Raw genomic sequence first — 21592 nt, forward strand, 5'->3', positions numbered from 1 at the left:
ATAACAAAATGAAATTTTGTTTTGAAAATACAAGTTAAACACGTGTTAAAATTATAACCACATAATTTTTAATGTAAAAATTTCTACTTTTTGATATTTAAACAATGTTCTAAAGACACTTGTTAGTATTTTATTTTAGTTTATAATTCATCTATTCTAAAAATTTCACATATATTAAAAAATGTAATTAATCTTGTCTAGAAAAGAGTAATTATTAGTTATTCCCTTCGTCTCATATTAAGTGACACAGTTAATTCTCTCATATATACCAACACATATTTTTTTATCTTTAATATTTTTAATTATGTATTAAAAAAATTATGAAAAATTGATATTTTAAAAATATTCATCGAGACAAATTCAACAACATCTTATATTATTATAATGAAAAAATAATAATATGTTACGTAAATATTGCATATTGTCAAATAAAATCATCTAATATTGAATGGAAAAAGTAATAAATGATATAATGAGAAAATAAACATTAATTATTCATTCATTGATATATGGTAAAATAACATTTAATTTAGATCAATTTGTTTTTGTTAGAATGATCTATAATAGAGGGAGTAATTACTTTTTTAAATTGATCGAATAATTTAGGTATCTAATAAATATATTATAGATCCTCTCCATTTATAAAAATAAATGGAAGATGCAATTTAGAGAGATATAAAGACATATAATAGGTAGTAGATTCTACCATTAAGTGAGTCTCACAATCATTAATTACTTTTTACTTTTTTGTGTATTTTTATCTCTCCAACCGATAGAAATAGAGAAGAGGATAAATGATTAAGATGTTAACTCATCTTCAACAGCAGCTTACTTAACATCTGCTGCAGTACTTACTTTCCTTTCCATACCATCAGCACATGCAATTGAATCTTCTTTGATTCGTTTACCATTCTCTACGCATCATGATATTCGTTGATGGTATTCCAATTCCATTCTCTACGCATTCATCTTCAACATCTCATTCTCAGGTACGTAATTTATTACATCAATCAATTCAGCAATGTCATTGGTATAGAGTTGACTTTCTAAACTTTCAATTGCTTATGAACAGGGAGTGGAGATTCTATTTGCTTTGTTGGAAAATCCTATTCTCGTATCCGCCTCAACCTCTTTCAAGGCAAACCCAGAGAAGAAGTTCTCAGTTTCAGAAAGATCAAAATGGGTTTATTTATTCCAAAGAGAATTTGCCACTGTTGATCCAGCATTTGTCGATGTACGCAACTTTTTCACCCTTTGTAATATCTATTATTATTTCAAAAGTAACTATTATGTTTTTTCTTCAATGTTTTACTAGAGATGATGCATGTTAAGTTGTATACTTAGTTTTAAGTTGGTTTCTACTTCATTGTAACATGCAACTAATAATCTTTTGAATGCACTCACCTCATACTTAATTGGACCGTCAGTGACATAATCTGTGCAATTCTTTTTTCTGTGCTCGATGTTCCACGGGTTCTTCCTCATGTCATATCCAGTCCAAATTTTGCCTTACGCATTTCTGTAATAATTTTATATTGGTTAGGCTCCGGTTGACCTTCGTTCTTGTTAGAGAAACATATACTAAAGTATAAGCAAAAGCCGAGGAGGCTCTTTAAAATACGTTGTTTTAAATCATTTTCTAAACTCCATGACATTATTGTTTTAGTTATCTTAGCAAGTTAAGAAATGTAGCTGTGTGATGATGCTTTTACATTTCAAATTCAACCAGTAGTTCTATGTCTTAAGTTTCTTTCGTAACGTTGTATTTATCTGCTTTTTTCTCTCTCCTTTACATGTATCACTAGTTTGTTGGCACTGATGAAGCGACAACATGCGTAGGAGTTGTTATTCGGAATCCAAAAAATGGAATGTAAGGATTGAAAATTAGTTAATACATACATAAGAACTCCACTGTATATCAAGTTTTACAGATTCTTCCACTTGTTGTTCAATTACTTATTTTATCATTTTTAATTTAATACTGCAGGACGTCGGTTTCCCATATGGATTCACCAAAGATTGTAGAAGCGGGCCTCTCTCAAATGTTATCGCTACTTGTTGACAACAGTTTGGAAAATGAGTTCGAGGTGCTTTTCATATTCTATGTTTCTCTACTTCCTATAGAGATTTCCTTTTTTTTCATTTAGTTGTTTGATTGCTACTTTTTGTATATAACATATCTTCTGACGTAAAGTATCTGTTTTATTAAAAAAAATGTAGGTGCATCTAATTGGGGGTTTTGAAGAAGTTTCACCTCAAGTCTGGCCAGGGTCTCCTGCTTTGATAGTGATTTTTCAATTTTGTAGTTTTCCCTTAGAGACTGAATGATTGAAGTTGAATTTATAGTGACCTTTGTGCAGCTTGATGATGGTAGCATTGAGTCAGAAAATGATGAAGATTTGGGTGGTTATTCCATTCCTTTGTGCTCAAAGATTGTTCACACTTTATGCTCAAGAGAAGAGAAGTTTCACGTCCGAACTACATGTGTTCTTGGACATAATACCAAAAGGGATTCTGATGGAAACACTTATCCTATTTTCAATGGATTTGTGGTTAGTTTTTGCTTTCAAATATTCTTATCTCAGCTTCTTCATTTACAGTATGTGATAAACATCTTGCTTTTAATCACTTCAAAACTTATATACTTATTAAGGAATTATAGGTTCAACCGCTCAGGGTTGGAGAAGAAATAAAATCGAGAAAGATGGCTACTGATAATAAACTGAAAATATAATTGATAGCATTGTTACATTACTTTAAGATAATACTAAGATTGATACTATGAATTACTTGTAAGCCCGAGCCTTCTAACAATTAGACTAATTGCTTCCTTGATCAAATAGCGAATGACTCTACAAGTTTCTAACATAATCTACTTATCTGCTAAATATTCTATGACATAACCTATATACACGTTTAGCATTATGATCATTCATCCATGAAAATATTCATTTTGTTCCTTCATTGTTATAATTCATGTAATATCAGTAGATGCATAATAATCCAAACTATTAATTGACAACTTTATCTATATTGTAAAATTCTATACACATGTAGCATGGCAAAAGCTCTCAAGAGCTATATAATACATTTTTCGGTTTCAATGGTTTGGCAAACACTATTGCAGTCCTTTTTGGTGCAATAGTTACTTGCATTTTCAAACTATTAAATGAGATTATAATTTATTACATCCTATGCACAATTTCAGGTGGAGACTGCAACAGGAACTGTCATCCCAGCAAGTTTTGATAGAAGTTCTAGATGCCCAGATGAAATTGTCAGAAGAATTCGAGTTTCTGTTTCTTATGAAGATTCTAGTTGGAATGGGAAGTTGCTAGAGACATATGATACTGCCACCGACAGCTTCAGGATTTCTCCTTGTTGCTGGTAACAGTGTTTCATGAATTGTTCTTCAAACCCTACATGAAAAAAATGCTTAAGGGCACAATGCTGATATAAGATTGAGTAATGGAAAATAGCTCCTTTAAAGTGAGATTTCCCTAAAGTGAGCGTTTATCAATCTAAAGTAAGCATGCAAGTATGTTCCCTTAAATGAAAGTGGATACACCTTGTTCAAGACTAAGGGCATGTTTGGATAAGCAGCTTTTATAGTATAAGCGCTTATAATATAATTTTTATGTATAATATATTTCTATAAAAAAAAGATAAAGGGAAATCAAACTGTTTTCATATAAGCTACACATTGTTTTGATAATCTATCCTGGAGAGCTTGTGAAAATAAGTTCAAAACAGTTTACGAACATGTAATAAGCTGTTTCTATATGCTCTACAGAACAGGCCCACATGTGCTTATGTCTGTAGATAAGCTCAGATAAGACAATTCAAACAGGCCCAAAGTCACTTTACAGGAGCTTTATCCAATAATAAATTGTGCTATGCCATAGATATTCGTGAAAATTATTTTTTTTCCGATGTATGACAGCTTCTTCCTTGCTGATGAACTTTATTCATTGATGCATGAAATCCTTTTCTATATTCTGGTATACTGATGCTTCTTTCCTCATCTTATTTAGGACTCGGCGCCAATATCATATTGCTTTGTCATTGCAGCATTATTCTGATTCAGAAATTCTTTCAATTTGTTCTACCTCACCTACTGCTGAGGGCCCAGATTTTGTTGATGATTTAAGAAGGTAAAATTTTGATTGGTTCTGATTTAATATTATCTTGTTTAGAAGTTTAGTCTTTGAAGTGACCGATAACAAAGTTTTTAGCATTATTATTTTACGTTCTTGTAAATAATGCATTGTTTATAACTATAAATGTTTGAATGGCTTTGCCACCAAAGAGGCAAAGACAAGCTAGCATACCTAATTAACAGTCAAATTTATACTTGTAATTTCTATGGAAGAAAACACACACACACACACACACACACACACACACATACAAGTAGGGATATGTTTACTCCGGGGGTCCATCATTAAACTTACTCCAAATCTTGACCCTTAGGTTCTTTTTAATCTAACGGCTAAAAACATATCATGAATCACGTGGCAGTTTGGCTTATGATATATTCAAAATGCCGTGCGTCAGGTTTAAACCCTTGTAATTCTTCTAACTGATAAATCTAGATCATACACTCATTGAATTTAATGAATTTCCACTTTTATTTTTTATTGGCAACTGCAACTTGTTCCAGCCTACGAGAGATGGTTTTGTAATTGAGATAGGATCATGCTAACCAGTGCCCCGGGGCACTGGTTATGGAAGGAAAAAAAAAAAAAAGTTTTACATTGAAAATGATTCTTTTTGAACTTGAGGCATTGACTGAACAATTTCCAATATAAAACTACTATAAGTAAAGAGTAGGGATATCAAGTATAAGGGGGGAGATGAGAATTGATGTGGAAAAGTTTGTTAGGAGGGAAAAAACATGGAGTGGTTGAGGGAGAGGGAAGAATAATGAGTACAAATAAAAGGCGGCATGTAAGAGCATGTGCATGAGAATTGTTATGTTGGTAACTGGGTATGGGCAGAGAATAGGAGTTAGTCCTTTCTCAGAACTAGGAGTTGGTCCTTTTCCAGAACTAGGGTTCAGTACTATTTTCTGTTTTGAGCTTGTAACAGAGGTTTCTTCCTCTTGTCCTCCCATATCAAGAGTATTTTCATATTCATATTTTTCAGTTTATCAATCTGCTTTTTGGTACCTACATTTCTGTTTTCAAATATAGAGAAAACAGTGAAACGAAGCTGTCCTTTTGTGTCCTGCAAAGGTAGCTCGGTTGCTGAGCGCCGAAAGAGTTTTAATCACTATCTTACTAACATTTGCATATCCATAAAAAGACGTAGTTTTGTATTTAAAGGTTAAACATTGAACCAAAATAGAAATCGATTTCTCAAACCATACAGGCATTGAACTTTTGAGTAGCTATTTTCAGATTACATTTTTGTGCATCTAATTTTCTTTTGATATATTATTTGGCAGAAGCCAGGGTATTTTTGCAAGATTATGATCATTTGCTGTTTTCTATGCATATCTGAGAGTACTACTAGACTAATAATCCGATATCTAAATCTGTGTATAATCCATTGTTTTCTAGAACTTCTTATTTGAAAATCACATGAAATAATGACCACCTTGCCCATCTTCAGAAAGTGGAACTACATTATTGAGCATCCACACTGGACAGAAACCTTTCCCAAGAGGCAACCTCACATTTTTACAAGGAGTGCTGATGGAAAGTGGAAAAGGTGTTGATGACATGTTGTTACTCGGCTAACATTATTCAAGGCATCATATTTTGCAGCAACATTATTCAAGACATGAAGTTCAGCTCAGAAGGAACATTTGCTCACATGCTCTCTGGTAGCATGCATCTGCTGAAAATGTACTTTAGATCAACAGGAAACTGCAGAGAGGGAACTCATGTGAAGTTTGTCTAAACATTTGAATTTAAATTTTGATGATCATAGTAATTAGGAGTGAAAGAAACTATGTCAATAGTAAACTATAAGACTGCATTGACAGGCCTAATCCTCGGCAATTCTTTACAATATTTAAAGATCTTATCAAGCGCATAATGAAAAGCTGGTTCCACAGTTCAGTCAACAACCCTGACAAATGAGAGTGAGATTATGATTGCTTTAGGAAGCAAAAGAAAATTAAAATAGAGGGTTCCCTTCAATTTTAAGACCATTTTTGGAATTTAATTATTAAAATAGAGGGTTCTCACAAGCCACCCCACACTTCCTCTTGGACTTTCTTCAATGCTCCTTTCTTATTACATTAGTTAATATTTTTGTAGCCTTTATTTGTTATCATTGTACGGTGACGTAAGATTCACATCCCACTCCCAATCCATCTCAGACACCTCACCATCTAGATACCATTTCACAGGTGAAGTTACTAGTATACCCCTATATGATGGATTCGCAACATAACTCTTTGAACTGGTGGTGGTCTGTAAAGGACAAAATAGACCAAGCAAAAGCAACATTAAAATAATGACAACAAAATTCACAGTTAGGTTTTTCAATATTAGGTTAATTTGTAAATTTGAGATTGTGGTAGAATTCGAAATTTGTGATGCTTTTTATATGTTGTTGTGTTTGATAAACTTTGATTCATTTTGATTGTTGTTATATCTTCATGATGACTCTGCTCTAGAACTGTGTTAGGATTATGTTGTTGTTTATGATTTTGATGTTGTGTTGTTATGACTTTTGATTATGATTTTGATGTTGTTGTTTTGATTAAGTAGATCTGGATTAAGTGTCTGTTTAGATAAAAAAAAAAACTTATTTGCAGCTTATAGCATAAGTGCTTATCATAATAAGCACTTATGTTTGCAGCTTATAGCACAAGCGCTTATCATGATAAGCACTTATGTATAAGCTATTTTTATAGCAAAAGAGAAAATAACTTTAAATTGTTTTTCTAATTGCTATAAGTTGTTTTATAAGCTATATAGAAGAACTAAGAACTTATGAATATAATTTGAAACCAACTTATGAAAATTGTCATAAGCTGGTTTCATAAATTCTGCCATAGAGTCTTGCAAAACTTATGTTATAAGATAAGCTCAAACAAGCCTCGTGCACTAGACTGCCTTTCACTATGTTTTTTATCTGAGTAATGAATATTTTGGTTTGGTACTAATATCAAGGAGCTTATTGTCTTAGTGAATGTCAAGTACCAAACTAGGAAAGAACATACTTCAAAATCCATGACTTCTTGTGAATGAGAATCAAGATTATTTGTTTTGTCAAATTTCAAAAGCAGGAAAAATGAGTTATAATAATCTTTGAATGCCAATGGAATCAAACTTAAGTTTCCAACTATACTGTTAAAGAAAGAAAAGTATTATTCTTATCATGCTAGTATCTTTGAAATCATAACTTCTCATCAATGTCTTTGTAGGGGTGAAAAAATGAGTTATAATAATCTTTGAATGCCTATGGAACCAAGTTAAATATAGAACCAAGTTAATAGAGAGATGAAGTTGATTCTTTCCATGTTAGCTAGGGTGAGCTAGTTCTTTTGTGTCTGGTAGTTTTGAATAGGGGTGGGCAGAGTATAATGAAACAATTCAAACCAAACTGAACTGCTACTTCAAAATGGTGCACTGTTTCATTTAAAAAAAGAAAAACTGAACTGCTCCTTAAAAACAGTTTTTCATGTTATATAACCAGAAAAAAATGCAGCATTACAAATTCATGTTATAACCAGAAAGAAAGAAAGAAAGAAAAAAGAAGTTCTCCATCGATTAATCAGCAACCAACATCACAAATTCTCATTGTCAAAAATAAAATAAAATCACAAATTCTCGATAAATCACTACATAACAAAAAAAGAAGTTCTCCATCGATTAATCAGCAACCAACATCACAAATTCTCGATAAATCACTATATAACCAAAAAATAAAAGAAGTTCTCCATCGATTAATCAGCAACCAACATCAATCATTAAGATTAACCACACTAGCTGATGCCATTGCATAGGACGATGAAGAAATCATCTCTGCAAAAAAGATATTAAATGCTATTAGAAGTGATATTAAACACAAGAGTACCAAATCAATAAAACCAGCTCTAAGAAAAGAGGATTGAAACTGCACCAAAATCAACAACACAACAATCAAAGCACCAATGATTATGATCTTTAATGATACATGGTTTTCCATAGAGAGGTCACCTTAAAAATAGGGGAAGGAGAAAGCTAGGTCTCTCACTTTCATTTGAGACTAACCTCAAACAAACACTTACAAAGCCAAACTAAAGCAATAACAAGTATCAGAATAAATCACACAATCGAAATTGACGTCTAAACGGGAAAATATAATCACACAGCTCATTTCCAGCATCAACAACATAAACAGCAGAATTGATATACCAAATTCAGGCATAAGCATTGAAGATTACTATAGCAGTTTTAATATTCAGAAATAAAATTATGCAACAATATTTTGAATAATGTTTCATAGACTACTCTTAACCTATTCAGAATGTAAATTTATTACCTGAAAGTTGATTTAGAATTGCATTCTATTATAGTATGAAACATAGAATTTTTCAAATAACCATTCAAGAAGAATATTTCTGATGTTCTCATTGGTAGTGGAGGACATTCAATATTTTAGATGTGTAGTTTTGACTCAATATTAAGCACTCGATAACAAGTACGATTCCATAACCCAGGTAACTAAAGAATCACAGCAAAGGCTGCAATTGAGAGTTTCTTATTTCTAATGAAATCAAGTAGCTGCTGCAGTTGATACAGTTATCTAGGAAAACAGAGAAGTTATTGCACAATTCTTTTGCTATGCACATAAACAATGCCATATAAATCTCAAATAGTAATCTCAAACAGAGAAGTTAATAATTCATTTCTTGACGTGAAATATTATCATGATAAAATAACATTAACTTCTGTTAAAATCATTATATACAGAATCAGGACAGAAGTTTCAGAAGTTTTAAAACCAATTCATCTACAAATGAAATTACAATATACAAAATTAAACTTCATGATTGTGAACACTTTATTGCCCTATCACTATACACTGATCTTTCCCTTCACATGTAACTTATAAGGTGCTTTAACACTAAATCCTCGTCTATTATGTGATTGCTTCTAAATCCTTATGTATAGCCTAATGTGTATCCACATTAGATACATGTTATAAACTTTACATTATACTCTAGTATCAGTTCAACAAAAAAGCGACAAGTCGAGGCAGAAAAATTCATAAACTTCTTTATTATTACACTAACATAGAAAGGAAATCAACAGAAAAATAAGGTCAACATTTTATTTATTTAATACCAATTACTACAGCAGTTTTAATATTCAGAAATAAAACAGCAGAATTTACCTTGCTCAAAGGTTTCTAGTTCTTCAAGGTCCTCATCAAATAAGTTTGAGAAAGGAGATCCTTTTAGCCAATCTTGAGTGCAAACAAGCACTTCCACAATCTTAGGTGTAAGATTACTGCGATGAGGATCCAATACCCTTCCTCCAGCACTGAATGCAGATTCTGATGCTACAGTAGACACTGGAATAGCCAACACCTCTCGGGCAATACTTGCCAAAATGGGATATCGAGACGAGTTAACTTTCCACCAATTTAGAATGTCAAACTGATTTGACTTAATATAAGGTTCGCATTCTTCGCTGAGATATTTATCAAGCTCAGTCCTAGCATCAATTCTACGGCCAGTTGCTTTTACATAGAAACCCATGCCATGGATATCATCATCATCATCTTCCTCTGGTTGTGATTCTCCCATACTTTGAGACCCTTCTCCAATGCCTTCATATTCTCGATAAATTGACTTCAAAGATGACAACAATTTTGCTTGCAATTCTTCGGCAATTTCTTTTGAAACAAAGCAACTAAATGAATGGTAGAAATGACATCTTCATCCGACGACATCTGTCAACAAAATGAAACAAAGCAACTAATCACAATAAGGAAACAGGGAGTGCAGGAAGTGCCCTGCAGGCTAATCAGAAATTGCATGATCCATTAAATTAGAGAGAGGTGACAGAAGCATCCATGAAGGGGTAGGTAAATATATTACAGACCAGCACTGGTTGGTACAAGTATTGCACCTGAAGGGTATTTGATTTCACATCCAGCAATACATTTTCTATCACCGATTCTTTCTTAAGTGTGAGACATTGATGTGTTTATGTAAGCTTCAAGAGTGAAGCCTAGAAATGAGTTTGGAAGGTTGAAGACTTTTGAAGTCTTGTTATTTGGTAATTTATTTTGGCAAATGATACACCAAAAACTAAATAGCCATTTGAGCTACCGTCTAGTTATAGCCTAGAGAAAGTTTAATAATGCATGAATAAATCACGCAGCGAATACAAAAGTGACGTTAGTTTTCCCACAAAAATAAATAAATAACGTAGGTGGTTTTTGTTATTTTTTTCAGTTTCAACAAAACCTGCATCTTTAAAAAAAAAAAAAAACCAAAATGGTACACAATGTCAAAACAGAAAAGAGGAGTGCAAGCCTATTAGACCATGCATGTCATGAATAAGCAATCATGTGACGATCCAACAATGGAAGCAGGTCATGCATGGTACACGGCCTAAGTGCCGCGCACCTTATATGACACCATAGAAAAGATATTGACTGTGTTACCGTTACTTTTATCAAACAAACAATATATCTTTATTTCTTGGTCATCTTATCTATATATTTGAAATAAATCAAATATACGGACTTTATATACATATTTGACTACGTATTAGTAATAATCAACGAAAATTGAATAATAACTATACACATATTGGCAATAAAACGTGGAATATTTTCCATTACTTTTAAGGGTTGAATTTTGGATGGATCAAAACAGCTGAAAATTTTCCAGTGTGACCCACACGATCTATATGTTGGAGAAGACTAATAATTATCTTCATCATCTACAGAACTATACCAATAGTGGTGCTGTCAAAGAGTTGGAAGGATGGTGGAAATCCATTGTGCAAGTTACTACCACTCCAAGTAATGCACAAACTGCAGGAACAAGACCCAGGCCCAATCTTGTAATTGATGGGGGGAACTGATGAACTACTTGGAGCTGTGGAGAGATATCTGCATTCATAATTTGAACTGTATGAGATAATTAAAAGCTTGATATCGTTAACAATGTCACTACATTACGTGATGGTATAAAGGTAGCGGTATGGCCGCTTCGTCAAAGGTTGGGAAAAAACAGTACAAAATTTTTATATCATAGTATATACATAAAAGCTAAAATATAGCACAAAATTACAGATATATATACATCACTAGAAAAGGGAAACCGAGAAGGAAGGTGAACGCCGGAGAAGTTAAAACGTGTGTGTGAAGAAAAACGTTGAAACTTCTCTCAAACGCCTAATTAAAATATATATTACTGATAAACTCTGATTTGTTTCTGATTTTATTTAAAAGTGTCAAAGTGTTTGTTCTACCAGTAGTTGTGAGTGTTCAAGAACTGCTAGAGGTGTATCAAAGGGAAGATAAAAAAAAAAAAACAGACACTTTTGGAAGTGTCAGAAACGTGTCGTCCGGGTATTCAAGTGTAATATATGGACATGCCTAAATGCAGAAGTGATGGTGCTTCATATGGAGCTTCATTAAAGAAGCTCCTACTTAAAAATAAGCTAATGTAATGCACGGGGTTTCCTGTAGAGGACCTAATGGCCGCTACACACAACCTAGAGCGACCTCTACGACTGCTATGAACTAGAGATATTTTTCACATTGCACTGTCCATATGCTTTCCATTGGATCTTAGTTAGGATTATTTAGAACCAACTCCAAAATCAAATTCAAATGTTATTATCATAAGGTCTTTTCTCTAGACCTTGCAATGTCTTCAACCCCATACATATGTCACACCACAAAAAATTGAACATTGAAACCCAATCAACTATAAGCAAAAGGATTTAAACCAAAGTGTATTGAACATTTTGGTGTACTTCTGTTAAGATAAGAGTTCGGACAGCAAAAAGCATCAAATTATTCCACAACTCTTAAGTAGTCACAAACTAATTAATCAAAGCCTTTCTGAACATACATATGAAAAGTCATTGTACAAAAAGCCAAATTAATAACATGATTTGGCTCCTCTAAAGTGAATAAACAGTAAAATAATCTCAACCATTGATGAGAAAATCAAGGGTTGATATTTCAATACATTGTGACTTGTTAATTGTTATGCATATGAATGTAATATTAACCATTGAATTATTCAGCAATGGTTAATAATACTTTACATCCAAAGTAAGTTGCTCACTTAAAGGAACTAGATTCAAATCCAAAATATGAAATTAGGATATCGTTTTGATCCATGTAATCGAAACAGTCAAAACAAAGTATCCACGGTCAAAATAGACAACAAAAGATGCCCAAGACACAAGAGTGAACTTTTAGGTGAGAATAAAAAGAGGAGTAAGGGCAGAGAAAATACTTAAACCTCATTCCTGCTAATGCAGATAGAAGCAGGTTTTTCCTCAAACTTAATTACCAGTGCCTATTGTGTGCTTGAAGCAACTCAACATTGGGATAAAATAAAAGGAATTTAAGAAACTTACTTTGATACGACTGAAGAATATATAAAGCAATCCCGCATGACATTTTGCCTAGAAAGCTCAATGATCCAACAACAAAAGCACATCCATTAAAATTCTCTCCAATGAGAAAATTTTGCATGCTTATTCCAGTTACCTGTTATAAAATCAATAACAGTAAAAATCTTAAAAACTTAAAAGACAAATTTGGTGTCAAGTTTGAGCACTGGATGCATCCTCTTATATAGAAAATGTCTTCAAACCAACATGAAAAATAAAAGACTTTTATCTTACAGACAATTAATTAAGTAAAAATCATATCATACCATCATGAGGGCATCTGCTATCCCAATAAATACTGAAACCATGTACATGGCATAACTCATGTAAAAACCATGATAACTGTACCACAAAAAATCCAAATAATGCATCCGGCAGAAAAGTAAGCCTTGAGAAGTTTGCCAATCCATGCTATCTCCTACAAAGATAAACAAAATTAAAAGTCAAGTTTGACAAAATGAAAATGTAATAAAGAAAAATATCTATCAAGGAAGTATAACTATATATTTAATAAGCAAACCTGTAATGCGATTGATACAATGAAACTGCTGATATATATGATAGCAGGAACCTATTTAGTCATCATCAAATAGTGTTATCAGTATCATCACAGTCAAAAACCTCAGACTGTATAATGATAAAATACAAATAAATTTAAAAATGGACAAAATCTGTTGCGTACCAGAGCTTTGGCTGATTGAGGGACACGGATCATCTCCTGCTTAAGTCTGCTGCCATCCCTCATGCGGTGATCCAATGGTTAAGATTACTTAATTACTTTATTTTACTCTCTCATCCGTGTATAGATCCAACGACTGTAACCACTGCAGGATAGACTGCAGGAGAAGATTGACTGTAGGAGATCCAAAACCCTGATTGAGCCATTTGTAGGTCATTGATCACATAGAAAGCAAGGTACGCCTGAAAAATAATCCATTTTGGCATATCAAGTGTTCGTGAACCTAAAATATATCATTGTTAACTTCAGTTGGAAATTCAATGCAGTCATTAAATTTCAGTTTCTTTTGAAGGATGTTCATAAAGGTGTCTTCCTAAAAAGGATCAAAACTCATCTTCCTAGATAATGAGCATGTATAAGAAAGGAAGGAAACATATGCTAACCTGTGAAACGTTAACGATTAATCTTGTAAGGACATAAATAAGAGCAACTTGGTAGTATAAAACTCTCTTGAACCAGTAAGCCCATGAAATCCTCCCACAAGCCTTTCCGCGCACGTCCATCTGCAATCTAAGAAGAAAACAAAAAATTCAGTTTCGACAACAATAACTAAAAGTTATGAAGCAACCTATCTTATATGAATAGCCTTTAGAGAGATATGGGCCCCATTTGGATAAACATCTTAGTTGAGTGCTTATAACATAAATAAGTGCTTAAGGGAACATAAAATAAAGTCAATTGTTACCATATAAACTATAAGTTGTTGTCATAAGCTATTATGGCAAGCTTATGAAAATAAGCTGAAAACGGCTGACGGACATGTCAAAAGCTATTTCCATAAGTTCTCCCAAATAATCTCGCAAGTGCTTATGCTAATAGATAAACTCAAATAAGCTAATCTAAACAGACCCATAATGGATCTCGTGGATAATGATTATTATGGCTTCATTTAGTTAATGTTTTACTATTAGAACAGTAAGTGTACAATCACACCTGGGCTCTTTAGTTGCAAGAAACATGCCCACAAAGCAACATCCTATAAAAATCAAGACATATGCAATCCAGCAGTACTGCTCATTTGTAAGAGGAGCAAGGTTAGTATGCTCGAAAATGTCTGAGCATTTGATAGATCCAAACAATTTCCACCATATACATACTTGATTCTCAACATTAGCATATGTTTTTCCATACGCTGAATACAACATACAAACTCAGGTTGGCAACCTTGAAAGATATATAATTATATGCATTGGTAATTTATATTATGAATATGCTATCTGTTTATTTTTCTAGGAGGGGAATATGGAGTTTCATATCTGTAATGAAGTTTAACTAGAAGGAAGCTTACCATGGTAAAAGCGTTGTGACAACTAGCCAATGCAGCTCTGCTTGTTGAGTTCAACGTGATGCAACTAACCATGGACCTTCATGAAACAATTCAAAAAAGACACTTAATGATCATGGTTTTAAATTGAAGGGATACGAAACTATGCTTTTTATTTAATTTTTCCCTTGACCACTGAAATTATAGGATAGGAATTTCACAGGGGCTAAACGGTTTCAAAATGTTAACATTATAAGACTTCTAAATTTTAATCTTAACTTTCAAAAGAAAAGATAAATTTGATAAAGTTATTACATGTGAGACCTGAGTAGAAGCCCAGCCCACGTTGAAAATTGCTGCAAACACACTGTAACTCACGGTTTCAAAAGTAGTTGAATCGGAAGTAGAAATTGTGCATGGTAGACAACCACCAAAAACAGAAGAAAATGAAATAGCCACCAATAAAGTTCCGGCACCATGCCATATCTTGAAATCTCCAAATATGTCTATCTATCAAGCAAGATAACAGAAATAAGCATTTCTATCAAAATAAGGTCTGAAAAGAACAAAATAGGATAGGAAAATTTCATAAGAAACAAATAACTAGATTGACATGAGGTCAATCAAGATTTTCAGTAAGTACTACATCCAAACTAAATGTGGAAATTCAGAAAAATTAAAATAAGGGTATTTGGAGGATGTAATTGAGGAGTTTAAAACATAACTTGGTCAAATTGGTAGAGGACTGATAGTAAGGAGGGGTTAGAGTATGAGGGAAATAGGACAGCCTACAATACAAAGTGGTTACGGAGGTGAGTTGGAGCCTCTTTATATACACATAGAAATATTAATCCTACATTGCAACAAAGATGTAATATGGCTATTACCCACGTCAATGCCAGATAACTGATTTTATTTTATTTTTGCATGAAATGTTAGGGACCAATAAGGATGAAATTATTTGCAAGGGACTAAAAACAGAAACCCCTATATTATCAGGAATGAAAAGAATATATAAGCCCAAATTCATTCAATAATTAGGGTTTTATAATATGATATACCATGTAGCTAGGAAAAAAATAGGTGATTTCAATTAAACTCAAAAACACAAAATTTGTTACCTATGTAATGCAAGATGAATAGAATCAATAAATTAGGAAAAGAAGAATGTTCTTACGAAAGATGGATAATATTTAATAAGAACTTTTTGCAACCAATAGTTTTCTTGGCTACAAGTCTCATTATAGTTAAAAAAAAAAAAAACCTAGCGAGTCTCATTATAGTTGCATCTTCAAAATAACCTAGCGAATAATACCTCGTCAACAATAATCATATTATTTCATATGATCATATCTACCTTTTGATCAGATTTTTTTTTTTTTAAACTCATGTTCGATAATTGTAAAAACTCCCACAAAAATTATGATATAAGTTCTGGCATTCTTGCAAGAAAAAAAAAAAAAAAAACTTCCTCTTAGAATTTAGGTTGAGCTTAACTCAACCCTACAAAGCTGACTAGTAACGTGAGAATAGTCCAAGCTTTATAAACACTACTTAGATCATATCTCTAGGTGATGTGAGACTAAACCTAGCCCCTCACAACCAGCATACTGGTGGTGTTGGGGGCTGCAGTGAACGCAACTCAAATGCCGCAATGGCGGACCGCGATTAAGGCGGAACTTCCAACACGTTCAGGTCCATTGGAGCTGGAGCGTGGACAATGCCGGCAACCCAAAACCGGATCTAAGATATGCTCATACCATCTTTTAATTTGATTTTGGCCTAACTCAACCCCACGAAATTGATTTGTAAGGTGAGAACCACCCAAACTTTATAAACACTAGATAGGCAATAACTCTATGCCATGTGAGACTAAACCAGCCCCGCACACCCAACACAATGATGGTGTTGGAGGTTGCAATGAAGGCAACCCAAATGCCGCAATAAGGCAGAACTTCCAACATTACTAATTTTTTTATAATCTTTCCGGTTCCAGTTTTCCATAGACCAGCCATAACTCTTAATAAAGAAGTTTTGCCACTTCCACTTGGTCCTGTTATCTGTTAAATTGGTTATATTTGGAAATGCATACAGTTTTTATATGTTTACAGGTAGTGGGAAGTCGATGTCTTACCATTAAATTATCTTTTGCCTTGATTGTCAATGACAAGTCTGTAATAAGTGTAGAATCACTAGGTGTCTTCAGAATCAAATTATCAATCTCCAGTAATGTTTCATGTTTCTCTTGTGGAGTCAATCCATTAGATTCCAATGCAGTTGAACTTGTAAAGTCTTTCTACATAATATCTATACCTTCCAAAGAATCAAAGAGAGATTTAGATTTGCCTCTATCCAAAAGATCATCAAATTCACCTGCATAAATACTAAAAAAATGTTAACCAATCTCATAGGAACGGACTAAAAATAGGATGAACAAATAGATTTTTATTGAAAAGGCATCCTTGATCAGTATCAATGTGATACAGAACCAGATGCCAAAAATGATACAATGTAACTCTCTCAAGTCTCAGATTATCAGGTATTCATTTCAAAAGACCTAGTTCTCTTCCTCCCCAAATTCTTATTCTATGTTAAAACCAACCCTTTATCATTTCTCTCCCATTCTTTATAAACACTACTCCCTATTCCCTCCATTTCAAATTAATTGTGTTTTTAATGAAATAAAACATTTCAGAATAACTTGCATTTTATTGTTTCAATGCAGTACTAATCTTTTTCTCCCAAATTTTCCGTCAAATAAATTTAGTAAACAAAGACAATTTAGTAAAACTGTTCTGCTCAATGATGTTAGTTACTCCCTCCACCCCTTATTATAAGACCCACTTCTGAGATTACTTTGCCCCTAAATAAAAGAACTTTTCTATTTTACTCTCTCTCTCTCTCTCTCTCTCTCTCTCTATCTATCTTTCTATCTCTCTATCTCTCTATCTCTCTCTATATCTCTCTCTCTCTCTTATAAATAATTGTAAGGGTAATTATGTAAAAGTAACATGTTTTTGACAAATTAAGGCTACAGCTACTTTTCTTAATATCCGTAAATTTTGTAAGTGGGTCTTAGTATAAGGAACGGAGGCATGGTTTTTCTTAATCGTTGTGAAAAAACCTTAACCTACAATACAAATAATTTGAATTCGATAGAGTATCTACTTTTCTAACTAACTAACTAATGCCCATAAAGTTTTCAACTTACAATGTCTGTTCCAACAAAGTGTGGATATTTGGGCCAAGTATCTAACACATGATACAAAATTTTCAGAAACATTACTAATTTTTTTATTATGCAATCTTATCTCCTAGGCATTTGACTATGTCAGTACATACATACCGACCCATGCATATATAGAAAGGGAAAATTCTGGGAGGACAGTATACATAGAAAAGGAAACAATATTCATACAGTTGTCTCACAAATAACCTCTTAATACTTTGTAACATCTTTTCTTTTTCTGAGGCATTTATATGCGAACAAAACCACAAATAAATGAAACAATCTTAAACTCTTTTCTGCAGAGTGAACTTCATTCACTTGTGCTCATATCTTGAATAAATTAATACAATGCAACAGGAAAGATAAGATAAGGGAAAAACAATGCTGCACCTAACCGATTAATGACAGCAGAAAAAGCACTTATAGCTTGAAGCAGAGACTGACTGGTTAACGACACCAAACTCAATTTTTCCAGAGAAATACATGGGAGCAACAACAGCAGCTGGAAGAACTTGAATGACACAGCGGTAACCATTGGTGAAGAACTCCAGATTTCTAGAAGAAATCAGTAATTGCTGTAAAGAAAGAAACTATAAGTTAAATTTTTTATCACAGTTTTAACATCTGGTAGATGATGAAATTTCATTATTTAGTTCAATTGATAATGCAACAAGGTGACATTTGGCAGTGAAAAGTTATAATACCTTGAAAAGCCTTCAGCTTAGCCAGCTGAATAGAAACTACAACATCAGCAGTTTCACCTCTTGCCAAAAAGGTGTTCAACTCATCCACATAAGGCCCAAACAAAGTGCACTGAAGCTTGTATCTATAAGAGAGGTTAAAAATATAAGAATGTAAGGTATAAAACATTACTTAGAATCATAAAAAACTTTAAACTTCCATACCCATCAGCTTCAATAGCAATGACATTGAGTTTGGTAGCACTGCTGTTGCGTTCATATTCTCTCTCCGTGCCAACACCCGTCAGCTTCCTGTAATGTCACCCTTTCAAGAACTCTGAGAAACATGTGAGTCGCAGCAGCATACACCCACAACAAAGGGGTCGCAGAAATTTCTCCCCCTTACAATTTAGATGCTTATCGATCACTTCTTGTTGCAATCCAGTTTATGCCTAAGTCAACCATCGAACCAACATAACTCCAAGACCAAACCTCTGCATCATCTGTGGACTTGTGGACTCGGGATGTTGTGAAAATAAATTTGCAAGTCTTATGGTCAAAGACTCCAGAACAAGATATGCCTCCCTAGAGATGCAAGTAGGTTCATAGAGGACATCGTCTTCAATAAGTTTTTCAAATGAAGGAAGATCCAACCAAAAACACAAGGCAGGGAATATCTCGGAGAGTTAAGACACACAATATCCATATCGAATGCAAACCCTCCAGAATTGCAATTGTTCAATAGTCAGAGCAGACCTGAGCTTAATTTTTCCTTCCCTAACTTTAGCCAGTTGATATAAATTCCAAGTCATGGCACCGAGAAACCCATTCTTCATATACTCTAAGGAAGTTTTCTGCACCACCCGAGCTAAGACCTTAACCAAAATCGTATGAAACATTAATAATGATTCTCTACCTGTAAATGCTAAATAATAAATTAACAAACAGAAAAGGAATAAAATGAAATTAAACTTCTGACTCACCTTCAAGAGTTTTACAGATTTTATTTTGGAAGATTGAATTTCAAAATTGCCAACAGTGAATCTCTGCACAATTGTGTGAATAAGTCTTTCACACGTCAGCACTGCATTAGCATATGAAGAGGAAATCCTTGCTATGTCAATCTGTATAGAAACAATACATTCTCATTCACATCACAACTCAATGCAGATTGACTACCCGAACAGCCAACCCATCCTTAAATGTGGCACTAAGAGCCGGACTAAATTGAAACTCTGGGTTGTGGTTGTTTCCATGAACTCTGATCCGAAACCTTCTCAGCAAGCCAACTATTACAAGTTTCATTTCTGTAACAGCAAATGTTTCCCCAAAGCACCATCTCGGACCGCCTTGAAAAACAGGATATTTAAAATCAGACCTAGATATATCCTGATTCAACCACCGCTCAGGGTTGAACACCTTACAATCTGCTCCCCAAATACGCTCCTCCCGAGCCATGGCATATGGATGATAAGTCACCCGACAGCCTTTGGTGACCGGATACCCATCTGGTAGAATGTCGTCTTTTTGAGCGTATTTGCTGCCGAATTGCAAAGGTGGATATAGGCGGAGCGATTCGTAGACAACGGCGTTTAGGTAAGGCATTCTCTTAAGCTGCTCCAAAGGGACTTCTTCTAAACTTGGACCCAGTATTTGATTGATCTCCTCCATGATCCGCTCCTGCACTTGTAAGTTCCTTGAGAGCAACCAAAATAGGGCCGTTAAACCGGCTGCCACTGTGTCCCGACCGGCGGCTAGAAGACTTAGAACGGTATCTCTTAGGTAATCTTTCTCTGTTATGTTGTGACGGGCAATCAAGTGGGTGAGAAGATCGCGGTGGCTTGAAAAATCAAGAGGCGGGCGGTTTCGGATAATCCTTTTCAATTCACGCCTGACCACTTTAATTGCTTCTTTGAGCTTCTTCTCTGACCCGATGTTAAAATACCGCTTGATTTTCCAAATCAAGGGTGACAATGACAAGGCTCGCTCAGCCGAAATCCGAGCAGCAGTGTCAAATGCCTCGCCAAAATTCGAATGTGGCAAGGCGACCTGTAAAGTGTATGGGTCCCATCCAAGGGCGAAGCGGCAGATGACATCAAATGAAAAGCGTCTCATGAGGTCCTGAAGGTCAAATACTCTCCCGTCATGTGTGAATGAGTAAAGTACGGGAATCAATCTCTTTTCAACCTCCTCGGTCATGAGTTGAAAAGCGCGATCAAGGTTGAATGGATTGGTGAACTCGGGTATTGCCAAATTTCTTTGAAATTTCCACTTTTGGTCATCAACATTTAAAATGCCATCACCTAGTAGATCGCCGAAGATTTCATAGTACACCTTTCCTTTTTTGTAGTTGACAAATTTTTGGAGGAGGATATACTTAATATTATGAGGATTGGTTGTGATGATGTTGTTTGTGAGATGGAGATGGATGGTTCCCGAGGGGGACTTCTCTAACAGGCTCGAGTACCAATCGGAGAGGTTGAGGAAGTTCTTCCTCCAACTCCCCAATAGGTAGCTCAAACACACGTCACAGGTACAGAACAAAGTGCGGAAAAAATAGAGGAAGTAGCCGAATGCAAAGAGAAGTGTGAAATACAATGTCACCCAATCAATAGAAATAACCTATAAAAAAAAAAAAAATAGAATTAGTGTGATGTTTTATACATAAATTTGGAATGCATGCAGTTGAAAAGGTTGGAATATGCATGGTGTTCCTAAATTTAAATTTAATAATGATATGATTAACATTTTGTGAATAATACCAAGAAGCAGCTCAAAAACAGAAAAATCATAATTTAAAATTCTCCATAGTCTCCTACAACAATAAAAACAAGGCATGTGTGTAACACTAGTCAACATTTCAATCATCTAACATATATTAATTTTCAAAACTCAAAATTAATAAAGTTTGATAGCATCCATTGATTCACAAACATCTAATAATTCTACAAAATCCCACTTGAGAAGTGAACTCTACCCAATTGAAAACTCATAAATCCCAATTGAAAACTGATAAAATCATAATACTAAGAAGCAGCTCAAAAACATTTAAATTTGAAGAAAGATTCAATTGAATTAAGAAGG

General features: G+C 34.0%; 1 protein-coding gene and 1 pseudogene across 3 annotated transcripts; one reads left to right on the forward strand and one right to left on the reverse strand.

The window, feature by feature from the left end:
- The first annotated feature begins 782 nt into the window (after positions 1 to 782).
- LOC146948650 (protein N-terminal asparagine amidohydrolase-like) lies at positions 783 to 6073 on the forward strand. Of its 2 annotated transcripts, XM_085744858.1 has the most exons (9): positions 783 to 989; positions 1073 to 1234; positions 1806 to 1870; positions 1988 to 2087; positions 2221 to 2259; positions 2361 to 2552; positions 3209 to 3387; positions 4035 to 4154; positions 5617 to 6073. In XM_085744858.1, the coding sequence occupies exons 1-9, from the start codon at positions 924 to 926 to the stop codon at positions 5720 to 5722; spliced, it is 1029 nt and encodes a 342-aa protein (XP_085600984.1). In that variant the 5' UTR covers positions 783 to 923; the 3' UTR covers positions 5723 to 6073. The 2 variants fall into 2 exon arrangements, with proteins under 2 accessions (XP_085600984.1, XP_085600985.1); XM_085744859.1 differs by lacking the exon at positions 2221 to 2259 and having other exon boundaries at positions 787 to 989.
- Positions 6074 to 9466: 3393 nt separating this feature from the next.
- LOC146948651 (uncharacterized) lies at positions 9467 to 21130 on the reverse strand (annotated as a pseudogene). Its single transcript, XR_015026932.1, has 14 exons — positions 19492 to 21130; positions 18734 to 19383; positions 18533 to 18654; positions 18219 to 18403; positions 16734 to 16972; positions 14915 to 15109; positions 14624 to 14699; positions 13719 to 13845; positions 13279 to 13517; positions 13117 to 13167; positions 12863 to 13014; positions 12561 to 12693; positions 10916 to 11073; positions 9467 to 9900 (listed from the first exon to the last, which is right to left on the reverse strand). The product of XR_015026932.1 is annotated as an uncharacterized LOC146948651 (transcript).
- Between the last annotated feature and the right edge of the window lie 462 nt (positions 21131 to 21592).

Source organism: Medicago sativa, chromosome 2, assembly GCF_051527215.1.
Source record: "Medicago sativa cultivar Bolivia chromosome 2, Bolivia_mono, whole genome shotgun sequence".
NCBI lineage: Eukaryota > Viridiplantae > Streptophyta > Magnoliopsida > Fabales > Fabaceae > Medicago > Medicago sativa.